At 37.5% G+C, this 15,012-nt stretch overlaps 1 protein-coding gene across 1 annotated transcript in view; it reads left to right on the top strand.

Annotated features, from left to right (window-relative positions):
• LOC139730374 (N-acylethanolamine-hydrolyzing acid amidase-like) overlaps positions 1 to 15,012 on the top strand; it is a 32,290-nt gene continuing 17,278 nt past the window's right edge. Inside the window, exons 1-3 of the mRNA XM_071641243.1 lie at positions 1 to 342; positions 8,969 to 9,133; positions 10,138 to 10,264. Coding sequence (XP_071497344.1) covers positions 140 to 342; positions 8,969 to 9,133; positions 10,138 to 10,264 — 495 coding nt within the window. The 5' untranslated portion in view covers positions 1 to 139. The remainder of the gene's footprint in view (positions 343 to 8,968; positions 9,134 to 10,137; positions 10,265 to 15,012) is intronic.

Genomic DNA, 15,012 nt, shown 5'->3' on the forward strand with positions numbered 1-15,012 from the left:
ACTCGTCGCACAGCAGCAGAGAGGTATAAACGGCTGTCCTCAAGTTTCTATCTTCTGCTTCGGCGAGGCGAATCTGCCCATCAGTCAGATTTTGTTCGTTTTCGCAGATATTACTAATCGACTCACTGATTGAGCGACGATGAGGGTCATATTTTCACTGGCGACACTTTTTGTATCGGCTGCTGTCGTCCTCCCACGGGCTGCAGCCGGACAATTCCGCCGGGACGTTCCCGTGCCTCGGCTTACCATCGACCTAGACGCCGCCCCCGAAGATCGTTGGGCACCCGTCTTGAAGCACTGGGACCTCGAGCAGCTGAGAAATTTGTGGATATCTGCTATCGAGTAAGTTTTCTAGGGACTCACACCATGCAGATCTATTCTTCTGGGATGTAGTAAGCCTTACTCCACATAGTTTACTAATTTAAACCACCAAAACTGAATCACCTGAATCATAGACCGATATGCCGCTACACAGTCTAAAATTACCTCTTCACGGCCCGGTGGGCGTGGGCTTTGTACTTGACGTTCGGACATTGCTATGGTCAGTCCTCTGGTGGGCCGTGGGCTGACCATCCTCATACATGTCCCAACGTCAGATAAGAAGCCCACCGTGGAGAGACAGATACCACTGCACTGGTCGAGGATAGCCCGACCAGACGCTGTTAGTACGCTGTGCGGCAACTTACAGCGACTGGGCTGTGTATAGTTACGGTCTAGGATAGACCTGGATACTATAGTTGTAGATCTGGCTACTCAGCTAAAGAAGTCATCTGTTTACTTGCATTCAACATGCTCAAAACCGAGCTGCAAAGCTGGTTTTTCTAGCCCAGAAGAGTGACCATGTCTTTCCTCATCTTCAGCAATTACACTGGCTTCCTGTGCAAAAGCGAATCATCTATGTACAAAATTGGGAATTGTCAATCACGTACAAATGCCTTCAAAATTGTGCTCCATCTTACCTCCTGAATCTACTTTCACATCATCAATCTGAAAGACAAGCTTGGGCCCATTGCATAAAACTCCAACCAGATTTTTTTCCGGTTGAAATCACAAAGTTCCGGTTGGAAGCTCCCAACCAGAGTTTTTATGCAACGGATTTTACATTCTTAGATTAGCAACCTTAAAAAATTCAGGTTGGGCAAATCCCAACCAGAATTTTCTAAGGTTGCTAAAAAAGTTTTATGCAACGGGACCAACTTATTTTTTAAGGAATGCGGTCAAGCCAAGACCCAACCCAGCTATCTGTCCCTAGGACTCTCACTCGGACAGGAGACAGATCCTTCTCAGCAGCTGCCCCACGCCTATGGAATCAACTCCCTCAAAGTATCGGGGAATCACCATCTCTGTCAGTGTTCCAGAAATCCTTTTCAATAACTGATTGATTCATTATGTACTTTTTTCTCTCTCTGTCTGTTGTATTTTTTTTCTCTTCTCCTTCCTCCCAAGTGTAAGATGGATTTGTGAAGCGCTGTGATACATGCATTCATTGTAAGAGCGCTATGTAGATACCAATATTGTATTTCTCTCCTTACTCAAGTTGTACCCACCCACAGGCCACACTAACTGCACTGTACGACCAGCCCCAACGCGTAGCGTTGGGGCTGGTCGCAGTTACCACCCACACATGCTTGTGATGTACAACTGTATACCGGTAGGCCTATATGTTTCTTGTATTAATTTTCAGCCCCTTATCGCATTAATATGGTGGTTTGTTGGCATACCCCTAACATGCTTATGATGGGGATGGCCACCCACTGCAGGTGTCCTTTATTTTATGCAGATCCTTTATAGGTGTATATTAAGGCAAGATGGCAACCAATTTGATCTAATCAAGGAGAGTGTATACCTCCTTACCCTAATCACATCTTGACAATGTCACACACACACACACACACCTCCTGCCCAGTATGATGAAAGTGAAAGGACATATTTGTCTCAACACTATTATCACTTACAGAAATAATTGTCGATCAAGAACAATTTTTATTTATAGTTTCCAAGACTTGGAATACTCTTGGGTGAAAATTTTGTTGGCTCTGAAAAGAGAGCTGTAACGTGATGCTAAAAATTAGGGAGAATTTCATTTCATTTCTTTGCTAGTCATTTGTCCATGTGCTGTTTAAAATCATTACATGGAAATTTGGCTTTAGAAGTTTTAGAATGATCAAAGCAAAAACCAAATTACCTTACACATAACTACATAACATCAAATGAAAAATGTAGGCCTTACTCATTTGTTGCAAAGAACTAAACACTCAAATGAAGTGGATGATATTAGTAATGCAAATCCATTTGAAATGACTGTGATTCCAAAGAAAATAATGCAAATAGTGAATTAGGAAAACATAAATAATTATGAAATATGGAACTGACTTCATTTGAAGATAATTCTGTGTAAGCTAAAATAATATTGTGGTTTATAAAATGTAGTCACCTATTTTTATTTTCCATCAATACACACTCCTCCACCCGCCTTTAAAGGGATCGTATAGTTTTGGCTGAGACCTAATTTTAGGTTTCTAACATTTTTTGGTGAGATAATGAGAAACCTTTAATGAAATATGAAAGAGCATGTAATTCTATGAGGAATGCAACATTCATTTGATGAAAATTGGTTTTGAAATGTGAGAGATATATATCCAAAAAAGAGTGATTGTAATAAAGTGTGGGACCCACACTTTATTACAATTCTTTGTTTTACTTTGTTTTTTGGATGTTTCAGTCATTCGAAACTCGATTTTCATCAAATTAATTGTGAATTCCTCTTAAAATGGTATGCTTTGTACTGTATCATTCGTGCTTTCTTGGTATCTCGCAAAAAGTTAAAAGCCCAATTTTCATCTCCACCAATACTGTACCATCCCTTTAACCCAAGCTATATCTCTCTCTCTATTGCCCTCTCTGCGCGATCAGCGGATATTGCACACTTGCATACGGATTGCTTAAATAGGACAAGAGCAAGAATAATTCTGTCGTACCAATAAAAAGATGCAGAGCTCTGCTATAGACAGGAAAATATCGCACACTTTGGACAGAGTGGGTGGCTACTGGTGCTTTTGTAGGTGGGTTACCTCAAGGGCAGGTTCAACTGTTGGTAATGCTACATGTACATTGATTCTGTCAACCATTCCTCAAATTCAATTGAATGAAATTCGCTCTACCTCTGTAGGCTGTAAGTGGCACTATCCCATTTAAACCAAATGCTGTTTGTGCCGAGACACTAGCATTAATACCTAAGTAATTCTCTTGCCAAACTTTCCATCAGCATTTTCTCATTTATCTAAAGCTTGATGTAGTTAGAAATTCAGCAAGTTCACCCAGCCCACTTCATATCTTTAAATACAAACTGTATCATTACCTCCGCCAAGGGAAGAGGTTATGTTTTATCATTGGCATTTGCTTGTTAGTTGGTTGGTTTGTTTACAAGTCTGGCCCATGTGCAAAATAAATAAAAAAGTAGAGAACAGATTTGGATGAAACTTATACAGAAGTAGTTGAAAATGATGCAAGGAGCAGATGAATAGATTTTGGTATTGATCCAGGAATTTTTATGGATTTTATGAAGGATTTTCAATATTTTGGCAGGTAGGGGCAATGAATTTGGGAGTTCAAGCTGCACATTTTTTTCTTTTCTTTGAGGTTTGCATATCTGTGCGCTGCAGTGCATGCTGTAGTTTCTGCTAGGGCAAGGTGCTCCACGCAGCTGGAAGTTGATGACGTATTAAAGGGAATGGTTAGTAACTGATCAGTGGGAATGCTGCAGGGATGATTGTTCCAATTCTTGTGGGATTCATTTAAGAGTTCATTATAATTGTCTATTGTTTATGTGAAAATAATTTGCTTCAGAATGGTCTCATATTCAAGTAATGTGCAGTTTAATGTTTCAAGGCTAGCATGCCTGTACAGTGACAGGGCATTAAACTGCACATTACTTGAATATGAGACTGTTCTGAAGCAAATAAGTTTCACACAACAATAGACAATCCCTGAACTCTTAAATGAATCCCACAAGAATTGGAACAATCACCCCAAGCATTCCCACTGATTCCCACTGATGAGTTACTAGCACTCCCCTTTAAAACAAAAGGCTTTTAATTTGGGAAATTGGGTGATTTTCAACTAATGAAATGGAAATCCCTGATCTCTATGGAAGAAAATATCAGTGGTGGAAATGAGCTGCTTGGCAGAGGTCTGCATACTCAGAGTGCTTCTCTAAATAATTCATTATTTGTCTAAGTAACTAGTCTAGTAACTTCAATAATTCATTTTGTTACCCTGTCACTTGTGGGGGGGGGGGGGGGGGGGGGAGGTCAAGGTCAAGTTGATTTCCCCCATCGCCTCCCCCATCGCCTCCCCCCCCCCCCCCCTTTTGCTGCCCTGGTGCTTAGACGGGAACTTTATGAAAGGGTGGAATTTTAAAAATTTAAATTCATAAGTGTGTGTGTGTGTGTGTGTGTGTGGGGGGGGGGGGGGTGCAGTCCCTAGCCGCCCCCCCCCCCCCCCCCCCCCCCCCCGTTCCACAGCCCCTGATTGTTTAGACTCAATTACTATTTTTATTCATGGTTTTATTCATTGGTTTGTAAAATACTCTCTTTTTTTCAACAACAACAACAACAACAACAACACTTCTAATATTGCACTGCTGTTTACAAGGTTGGAAACCTTGTACTCATGCCAAACAAAAATATTTTTATATAAGGAAAAATAACAACAACAAACCAACAAATACCATTAATACAGTACATGTAGGCTGTATGATACAGTGAGTGTACTTGTGGCCTTTGACCATACATTTTCTTTGTTGGGTGATCTTTCACCCAATACAATTCACTGTATAATGGGGAAGACTTTGTCTGGATGTTGACTGAACTGGAGATAAGGTGAATCCAAGAACTTTGAATAGAATGGTCACAGATCCAGCAGCCACAATTACACGCAGGGCCTTGGTATAACCTCCTTTGTATAATCAGGTTTTGCCTTCCAAGGCAAAAATTGATTTTATTGCTTGTCACCATTCATGCATGTTATGCAGGACAAATTATTGTACGAGTTTAAAGAATAACCAGCACTGAACAAAGAGTGACCCCTTGCATCTCTCTTTGTGCTATTTATTTACAACACTCAAAGCAAAATCAAGTGATGAATAAAAAAAAAAGAATCTTGGGGAGTGGGTACACTATGTGCCCATTTCATGGCCACATACATATACCCAAGAAAGAATTAATACATGTTGAATACCTTGAAGTGTTCTACCAATCAATGTATTATTGCCATGGAAATCTGAATTTTTTTAAAGAAATAATCAAGCACAAATATTTTCCTGTTATTCTGTAGATCGCAATAGTTAGCGATTTGTTTCTGTGCATGTGTGTAACCATCACACTTAAGCAAATTAATGGTTTCATGTTGTATTGCAAAAATTTGTTATCCAAAACCTTAAAGTTTGGATTTGTGTGAGTGGGGCTGATATATGGCACACCAGGCTAATTTGAAACTGTAAACTTTTTGACAAGATTAGTGTTTATGTGCTTGACATTGTTATCAGCAAGGGGGGGTTGGGGGATAAAGGATGGCTGTTATAGTGTTTGACATTGTGTGTTGTGGTTTACACTGTAGATGTGGCTTTTATGTATTTGCACACTGTATCAGTCATCGCTGGGTCATTACATGTTATTTGCTCTTACTGAGGATTTTATCAATAGCTCAGGAATTATTGCCTTTGTTGTAGATAGCAAAGCTTTTTTCTTTTCTTTTTTCAACCTCAACTTCTGTCATGATTTTTTAAGCCACAGATTGTAAAGAGATTTTGTTTGTTATGTGTACATAAGAAAGAAAGCCCTCTGGTATACATTGTAGCTACCAGTGTTTGTATCCATAGTACATTCATGACAGCATAAACTTGGTTCCAGAAGTTCCCAAAGATACCTTATTTTCTACTCTGTTATCCTAATTGGCATCAAACTCAAGATTACTGTTGTGCAAATTTGATATGGCTATCTCCATCCATAACTATGACAGTGAGTGGCTAAAATGGGATATTTTATATTCAAGCAGTGCACATACCAACGTGGGCTCACTTTTTCAAAGCAGCGCAATGCAATCATGGAAGATTCTGATAAGTTGACAGAACAATTAACTGCCTTGAAGCCAGACTAGCCTACATTGGCAACACATATTTAATCTGTACACAGATTTCTGTGGACGGCGTGGTATCAATATACCAGATTAAAGCATACAAAATCTGTGCATTAAGCGATGCATGGCTAACAGTATTAAGGTGGCCAAAACATAACAGCCAATATTAAGAAAAGGAAGACTTACAATCAACAAGTGAAAGCCATATTGGATTAGCACGAGGTGTATTTGCAAAAGAAGAAGGAGAAGGGGGAGGAGAAGAAGAAAAGAAAAGTCAGAAAGAAAGAAAGAGAGAATATATAAAAGAGGCAGTTATTAAACAGTGTCTGTGTGGTAAGAACTCATTAAAGTATCACTTCAAAATTGAATCTTAATGCTGAGTACAAATGGCAGAGGACACTTATTTTTTGAGTATGTGTGATTAAAAAAAATTCACCATTTATCCTGTTTCCTACAAATTGCTGTTGTCCTTTTGGGCTTTTAGGACAGTTTTCATTTACTGTTGAATATTCATGTCGAGATTCCAATCTCCTAAGACTTGCCCAAGCCCTGTCAGGTTTCCATAGGCTGTGAGGTATGGTTATGAAATTTGAATGAATGAATGGATATTATATTGTATGTATGTATACATACTACATTATATATAACACTTAATTATCAAAAAGAAGAGAGGAGAATGTTCACTCACATGAAGAATGATCAGTAGGGATTGGAAAGATTATGATGCAATTAGTTTTGGATCATGACAGCTGAGTGTCATATTATAGCCATGAAATTTTAAAGAGATACCCTGGTATAGTTTTGGTTGAGATGGGGCTTCAAGTTTCCAACATTTTTGTGAGGTGATAAGAAACCCCATATTATGAAATATTAAAGAGCATATGGTTCTTTAAGAGGAAATAAAAGTTAATTTGATGAAAATTGGTTTTGAAATGGCTGAGATATCCAACAGCAAAGAGGTCCAAAATCATCAAAGGTGGGACCTACCTTTTATTACGACCACTTTCTTTTACTTTGTTTTTGGATATCTCAGCCATTTCAAAACTGATTTTCATCAACTAAACTTTGAATTCCTCTTAAGATTGTATGCTCTTTTAATATGTCATATCAAAGTGGTTTCTAATTATCATAATATATAATTATATAATATATGATATTATATAAAAAGTTAAAATCTGAATCCCCCATCTCGACCAAAACTATACCGCCACTTTAATTTGTCATGGTTAGAAATACACCATAATATTATTTACATTTTGTTTGACTACTCATTGTAGATAAGAAAAGAAAAATGGAAGAAAAGGGGAGATCAAGTGTCACATGGTGTTGAAACAATCAAAGTTCAGATTCATACAGCAATTAGCTGTGAGTGTAGATTGTAAATAGAGCCTTCTTTATCATCTAGAGTAAAGATCTATTATCTAGAGCAAAAATTTATCATCTAGAGCAAAGATTTATCTTCCACTCAGAGTGACCTTTTTTGTGAGGTCAAGAGCACTGGTTTGTGGGTGTGTGCATTTTATGGGCCTGATCTACACAAGGCAGTAGGAGTTGACATGAATTGTGAATTATTTGAGATAAAAGTTTGTGTCTCAAATCCCTGTGTAAAGTGAGCAGCCATTTTTAGTCATGACAGTACGCTGTAAATGTGGATATTTTCGCATGAGTAATTGTTCTCGCTAGGCTGGGTTAGATGATATTTGTTGTGTGTTTTTGATCCTGCGGAATCAGGACGGCAATTAAAAGAGCGTATGGCCAGCAAATATAGGCTTACTTGTGTGCTTTTATTTTTGAGCTCTCTGCTGATTGCATGAAATGCACATAAATTTTGACACCGCGAAAATGTTCACTTTCACAGTACTGGTATACTGCATTTGCAAACAGACAGGAGAAATGCTCTGACTGTAGCTGTACAGTAGGTGACATACTGTATGAAGACATTGGGATTTATTTGCCCCTGCCAAATCCTACTCAATTTTCAATTTTGATTTTTTTTTTTAAATTTCATCATGCATAACATGGGGGAGAGATTAGATATTATTTACATTCTTGGGAATTCAGTCAAAAAGTGAGGTTGTTATCTAGCTAGAATAGTGAAAAACTTTTCTAAATAGCAGATTTTGAGAAGTAGATGAGAGGTGCAGCGGATGATGAGGCATCAAAATTGTTGAGGCATCATTGTTGTTGTTGTTAGTCTGTGTTCTCTGTGGTAGTGTCCCATTAGAGAAGGGCTTTTTGGTCTTTGTCATTAATTCATTGTCTGTCAATATAGTGAGGACAGGAGTACAGTTTTGTAGCAGGACAAAGTTACTTTTTATGAAATTTCAAAATGAATCTTTTTCAGTGGCTTAAAGTGTAATAAGAACTATATTTTTGGAATTTGCCCCAAATTATATGGATTCAGTGAATGCAAAATACGAAAAGAAGAAAAATCAGTAAAAATAAGTGAGGTTTTAGGAAAATTACATAAGATGTTCAGAGGTTTTCAACTTGTAAAAGTTTTGTGTGTAGTTTATAGTTAAAGGGTCATATTTCTCTGTCCTTTGCTGTACTCCATGATGGTGAATTTAACCACTCGTGATGTTGTCCAGAAATTCAGATTGGCGAAAGATTAGACATATATATTATATATAAGGAGTATTGCATACAGCATTAATTCAGATGGTTGATGAACTGTTGCTGTGTTATCAGAAATGAAGCTCAAGGCTGATTTATGGTGTCTTGATCTGAAACAGGTTGAGTAGCTCTCAGCAAAGTCATGTTACCACATGGCAGCAAAGATTAATCTGTGTATCTTGCTTTTATTGTCTCTATCTGTTCCCTTTTTCTCCAGCGATAACTTGCCCTATGAGGCAAGACCATTGATGGATGTGGTCGGCATGGCGATTGAGGATCTTCTCCCGCAACCATATGCTGACGAGCTGAGGGGCATCTCCAAGACCTTGAATATAACACTGGGCGAAATAACGGTAGTCAACATGCTGTATGAATTCTCAGCGTAAGTTTTTTTTTTTCCTAGGCCTTGCTCATCAGTGCGTAGACTTGATTTGATATTTTGTGTTTATTTTACCCAGGAAAGAGGAAATGAAAATTTGCTTGACTGTGAAAGGATTTCACTAAAATTAAGTCAATTGATTGTTTTATTTTTCATTTGTTCACTTTGAAACACTGTCAAAATGATTCAGGCAATGTTGTAGAGTGCCTTATAGCAGCAACATAAAAATAGTAAATTGCACTCAAGGTCAAAAGATGCGTGATGCTTTTTCAAGAGCAGGAACATGTATGTTGACAAGCACGCTGACTATTGGAAGTGGTGTTTAAAGACGCTTGGAAAGATAAGCCCATTTTGTTTTAAATAGGCAATTACACCCACCATGACGTGCTCATTTTCATGTAATCTTCCGTTTTGCAGTCATCATGCATGTAGGTGGGTGCATGCATGCATTTTGCACAGCTGTGTTCAGATGTGTGTTTCAGTGAATGTTAGGGTTTTTTGTGTCTGTCACTTAATGGACTTTGAATTTCTGTTCTTGACAAGTAATATTTTGGAAGAAATTGTTCTTGTTCAAATGCATTTTGTTTGACAGCTTAATAAAATTCCTGTAGTGTTCTTTGCCACATAAAGAAAAATAAGAAAAACTTCGGATTTACATTGCAACACCCAAGATCCATAATAACACAGGAGTTCACAATGTGTTCGTACTAGATTTTTGTATATCAGCGCTACAAAATCTTCTTGCATAAAGAAGTAAAAATTGCTTACACCCATTTTTTTCTTTTAGTAATCCAGGGTAGACCACTATTAAAACAAAGAAGATAATTATTCAGCAAAATTGCAAATTTCCATTTGGTGTCCAAGGGTGGCAGAAACCATATCATATATGATATACACCCTTCTTGACCAATACATGCTTCTCTGGCTTATTACAGCAAGAGGACTCTAATACAAAGGCTCATAAGGACCTTATAGCGTTTAATCCTCCTCTACTGTTCTCCTTGCAGGGCGTGTACTAGCATCGTTGCCCAGGACAGCAATGGCACCATTTGGCACAGCAGAAATCTGGACTTTGAGATGACGGCACAGTTGAAGAATATCACAGCCATCCTGGATTTCAAGTCAAAGGGAAAGGTAACCATCAGTTTCAAGTTGCACTGCTTTCTGGCAAATAGGGTACTGAGGACTTGAAAGGAAGGGTGCACATACATGACAGCAACCAAATATTGTAAAGGGGCATTCCAGATGATTTTCATAATTTCACAACATGGAGTACATAAATCGACAGCTTCATTATATAATAGATTAGTGGATAGTTCTTGAGCAGAAAAACAATATCTTTAAAACCCTTAAACAAATTACACTGAACAATGATGATGACATACGAGGCTCACATTTTTCAGTAATGTAGCAAAGCAACTCCATTACAATACCGCTTGCTTGCAAGTTCACATGTGTATAATCTATGCATGCCTTCTTCTTTTGTTCTGCTTTCTTAAGCCCCAACTCATGCATTCTTATGGTGAGGCAGCCATGTCATCATCCTCATTCATTGCAATTTGTTATAAATTTTGAAAACATTCTTATTCTTCATCCCAATCATCATAAATTCTTAAGCTCTGTACTCAGTGTAACTGATTTATAGTTGTTCAAAATGTAAAAATCTGAAAATCATCCGGAGGTCTCCTTTAAGTGCTGAGAGGTCATGTTCTTTTTGAGTTAAGAGCTTGTGGCAAAAGACTGCCAACAAAGACCAAAAAAAAAATTGAAAGAAATAGTACATCTCATCTTCAGATACTCTGTCTAAAAAGCAGGATGCAGGATGCAGGAAGAAGATGAATGTAGGATAGAAAAAAATGGCAGAGCAAACTATTATAAATGATAATAGTAGTCAGTTCTTAGAACACATAATACCTGAAGATAGTTTCTATGTGTGTACAAAATTACTGGAAACAAAATCTTTCAAATATTTCTCTCTTCACATGTAAATAACAATTTTCAAAAGGTAAGTTTTTAACACAGATCTGAATTTATCAAAATCTGTAATGCATCTAATACTGCCCCAAAAAAAAGTTTTCACGTGCATGAAAAGTTTGTTAATTCTGTGAGGAGCAAAGAGTAATTTGCAAAAATAAAATGCATGTGGAAGGTTTTGTCTACATGATGCATTGAATGACAGTGGCAATTCTCAAAAGTTTCATGCTGCGAAAAAGGCCATCACCACCAATTCCCAAAATTGCCATGCTACAAGTGTTTCTGGTTTTACAATTCTGAATTGCATGCATGCTGGCACACACAATTCATTCATTCATTCATTCATTCATTGGTCCATCCATCCATCCATCTATCCAATTCATTCATTCATTCATTCATTCATTTATTCATTCATTCATTGGTCCATCCATCCATCCATCCATCCATCCATTCATTCATTCAATCATACATTCAATCATTCATTCAATCCATTCATTCATTCATTCATTCATTTATTCATTCATTCAATCACTCATTCATTCATACATTCAATCATTCAATCATTCAATCAAAATCATTCATTCATTCATTCAATCATTCATTCAATCAATCAATCAATCATTCATTCATTCATTCAATTATTCATTCATTTAATTATTCATTCAATCATTCATTAATTCAATCATTCAATCATTCAATCATTCATTCATTCAATCATTCATTCATTCATTCAATCAATCATTCATTCATTCATTCATTCAATCATTCATTCATTCAATCATTCAATCAAAATCATTCATTCAATCATTCATTCAATCATTCATTCAATCAATCATTCAATCATTCATTCAATCAATCATTCATTCATTCATTCATGCAATTATTCATTCATTTAATCATTCATTGAATCATTCATTCATTCATTCATTCATTCATTCATTCATTCATTCATTCATATAACACTTCATGCCTGGTTGATATAGTTTGCTGACTTTTGCTGGTCACTCTCGGGGAAACAACTAGGGGTCACTGCCCTGGTATCCATTTTCTTGGTGTGTGTGTTTATGTTTGTATGTGGGGGGGGGGGGGGGGTGGGGACATTTCACTTGGTTTGCACTGTTGCTCTTTCAAGGAAGTCAAGCCTGATCTGTTATATATGGGTCTGAGTTTTGAATCTCTCGCACACAGGGACCCCACTCTATGTCTCATCAGAGGGACTGAAAGCCTTGTCTTTAGCTGAAGAGGATGGCATGATTGTGCACAACATTGCTTTCTAATAGCTAGACTTGTTGGGACCCATACCAAAGCCTCTTAATTATTATCATCATTACTAATGACATTACTATTGTGTTTCTCAAGAGGACAAACTTCAGTATTTAATATTGGTCAGAAAGTTTCATAAGTTGAAGAGACTCATGCGATACCATCTGTATTAAAAGTGAGAGTATCATTCAGATAATAAATGTCTTGAGCAAGCAACTTGACACTGATTGGTCCAGTGGTAACAATGCTTTCAATTATCAAGGAAGAGTTATGAACATATTGTCTCTCTGTTACGAAGATCTTTTTGTTGTCAACGACAAAGATATTAGTCTTAAATACTTCCTGCAATCATTCTTAGTGCTGAATGAAACTGGCTATGAACCAACTTGCCTGCATTGAAGTGCCAGTCTCATTATAATAATGATTAACAATAACTAACAGTGCATATAGCACATAACAAATCATGCATATGTCCCAATGTTGTCAAAAAATGGAAAAAAATTATTTAAAAGACATAGTGCAATTTCAGTAACGATAATGGTACCAAGCTTCATGCTTGTGTACACTGTTTAAAAAAAAAAATGAATTTTCAAAGCAGACTTGAATGTATTGATATTGGAAATTTATCTAAAATTTAGAAAATTTCTCTTAAAAAAAACAAACAAAATTGAAACAATGTCCAGAGTTGTGTAGAGGTGACAATTTTAGACCATTGTGATGTAATGTTTTCCCCTCTCCAAAGATCATTTCTTCTCCCATTTTGTTACAGAATTACATCACGATCAAATCACATGCGTCATACTATTAAATGTAACCAATGATGAGCAGACAAATGATAATAAATGAATTAGTCAATAATGATAAATGAATGAAGTCATTAATAATAATAAATGAATTAGTCATTCAATCCCTATCGATTTATGACATTTACCCCACTATCGTTTCCTGCTTACAGTGGTTATATGATTTTTGAAGAGACTTGACAGTTTTTTCCTGAAGATCGAGACCAAATGATTACTGACAGATTAGGACTTAGGACCACTCACAGTGACAAGCCTGAAATCTACTCGAGGAGGGTTGGAGGGTTGGTCAGTATGACAGGGGCAATTGTAGTTGTGGTTTTGTAGAGATGAGCTAACTGAAGTCTTCACTGATGCAAAGTGAATTTGGGCTAGCCTTGCAATATATCCAGCCTCAGAACCAATTTTTCTTCACCCACATACATTTGGCTTATTGTCAATAACATTATCATGCCCAGAGATGTTTTCAATCACATACATTTCCTTTTGTTGTATCAGGGCAATTCCCCCTGCAATTGCCCTATAAACCCCCTGTTGCAATTATCGCTAATTATGTGTGTAATGCTGCAGCCAGCTTTTGCATTTGGTCTGTACATATATAGCCCCCATGTCTACTCAAGTTTTGTGAATAATTGTTTTACTTCACCGAGTCCTGAAACACCACAAAATGTAAACAGCCTAGATCAGGGTACTCAAAAGAGAGTGCTAGGAATGTGATAAAACCATGCGATGTAAACAATGCAATTTAATGAGAACCAATCAGCAATTGGTATCAAAGTTCGTCGACCACTTTGCACACAGACATCAAGTGCATTTGCATTTCAGAGCATGTGATGTGCTTTGTTTTGTTATTTTTGGTTTGGGGGGGGGGGGGCGGGTGGGAAGGAGGTTGGGACAAGAAACTGTTTATCCTGTGGAAGTTGGGCCAATTATAGACAATCTGCAATATGCCAGAATGATAGGAGATAGCTGTAAAGAAAGGTGGTGATGTAATCGGTTTCAATTTCAATTTATACCTTTTATCTTCTGAAGTGGCCAGCATATCATGTCAAGAACAATAGATAGAGAGGGGTCACATGAGGTTTTTGATCATGTGATTATGTCACCTGATATTATAGTTTATGAACAGATGAACAAGTTACCCTGTGCCAGATCTGACTTACTCCTCGCACAAACGAATAAATAATTATGTGACTGAAATCAGATCTATCTAAAATCAAGCAGAATGTCTGACATTTTGTGACCAAATTCCCAGAGGTTTTACTGATGTCTCCACCATGCCCTACAACTCAGGGCCATGCAAGCAGAAAATCCCAAAACATTGAGTGCCCAGGAAATAATGATTGCTAGGATAGGATAAATGGCACCACCAGTATTGTTTGAGTACTCAATCTGGGCTTCTAGTCCTCTAAAACCCCCACTGAATAACCTGCAGCTGCCTCTCTTGAAAAAGCACTGAATCAGCAATGGGGCACTGCATGTGACATAGTGGATAAGACTACCCACTCCCAATCGGGGGTTCAATTCCCACCCAGTGCTTATGTCCTTCAAATATACACGTATATCTTACCTTACAGTACATGATCATTTTCTGTAGAGCTAGAAGCAAAATTGTAATATAGGCCCCTTTACAGCTTATTTCATCGAGTCAAGATGGGCATTGCAAGAAATCTTTCAGTGGTTATAGGGGGTGAAATACATTAGGCACATTCTGAAAGTAAAGTAGTGTATTATGCATCTTTGCTGCATGCATTTTTATCCACCTACCTCCTGATTTGTTTGCAATATTTACCAAGGCACCCCGTGGTAACAAGCACAGATGGTGTAGTCATCCTCAGAGTATTT

Source organism: Diadema antillarum, unplaced genomic scaffold, assembly GCF_040938485.1.
Source record: "Diadema antillarum isolate AM-2024a unplaced genomic scaffold, OU_Dant_1.0 scf00000022, whole genome shotgun sequence".
NCBI classification, from domain to species: domain Eukaryota; kingdom Metazoa; phylum Echinodermata; class Echinoidea; order Diadematoida; family Diadematidae; genus Diadema; species Diadema antillarum.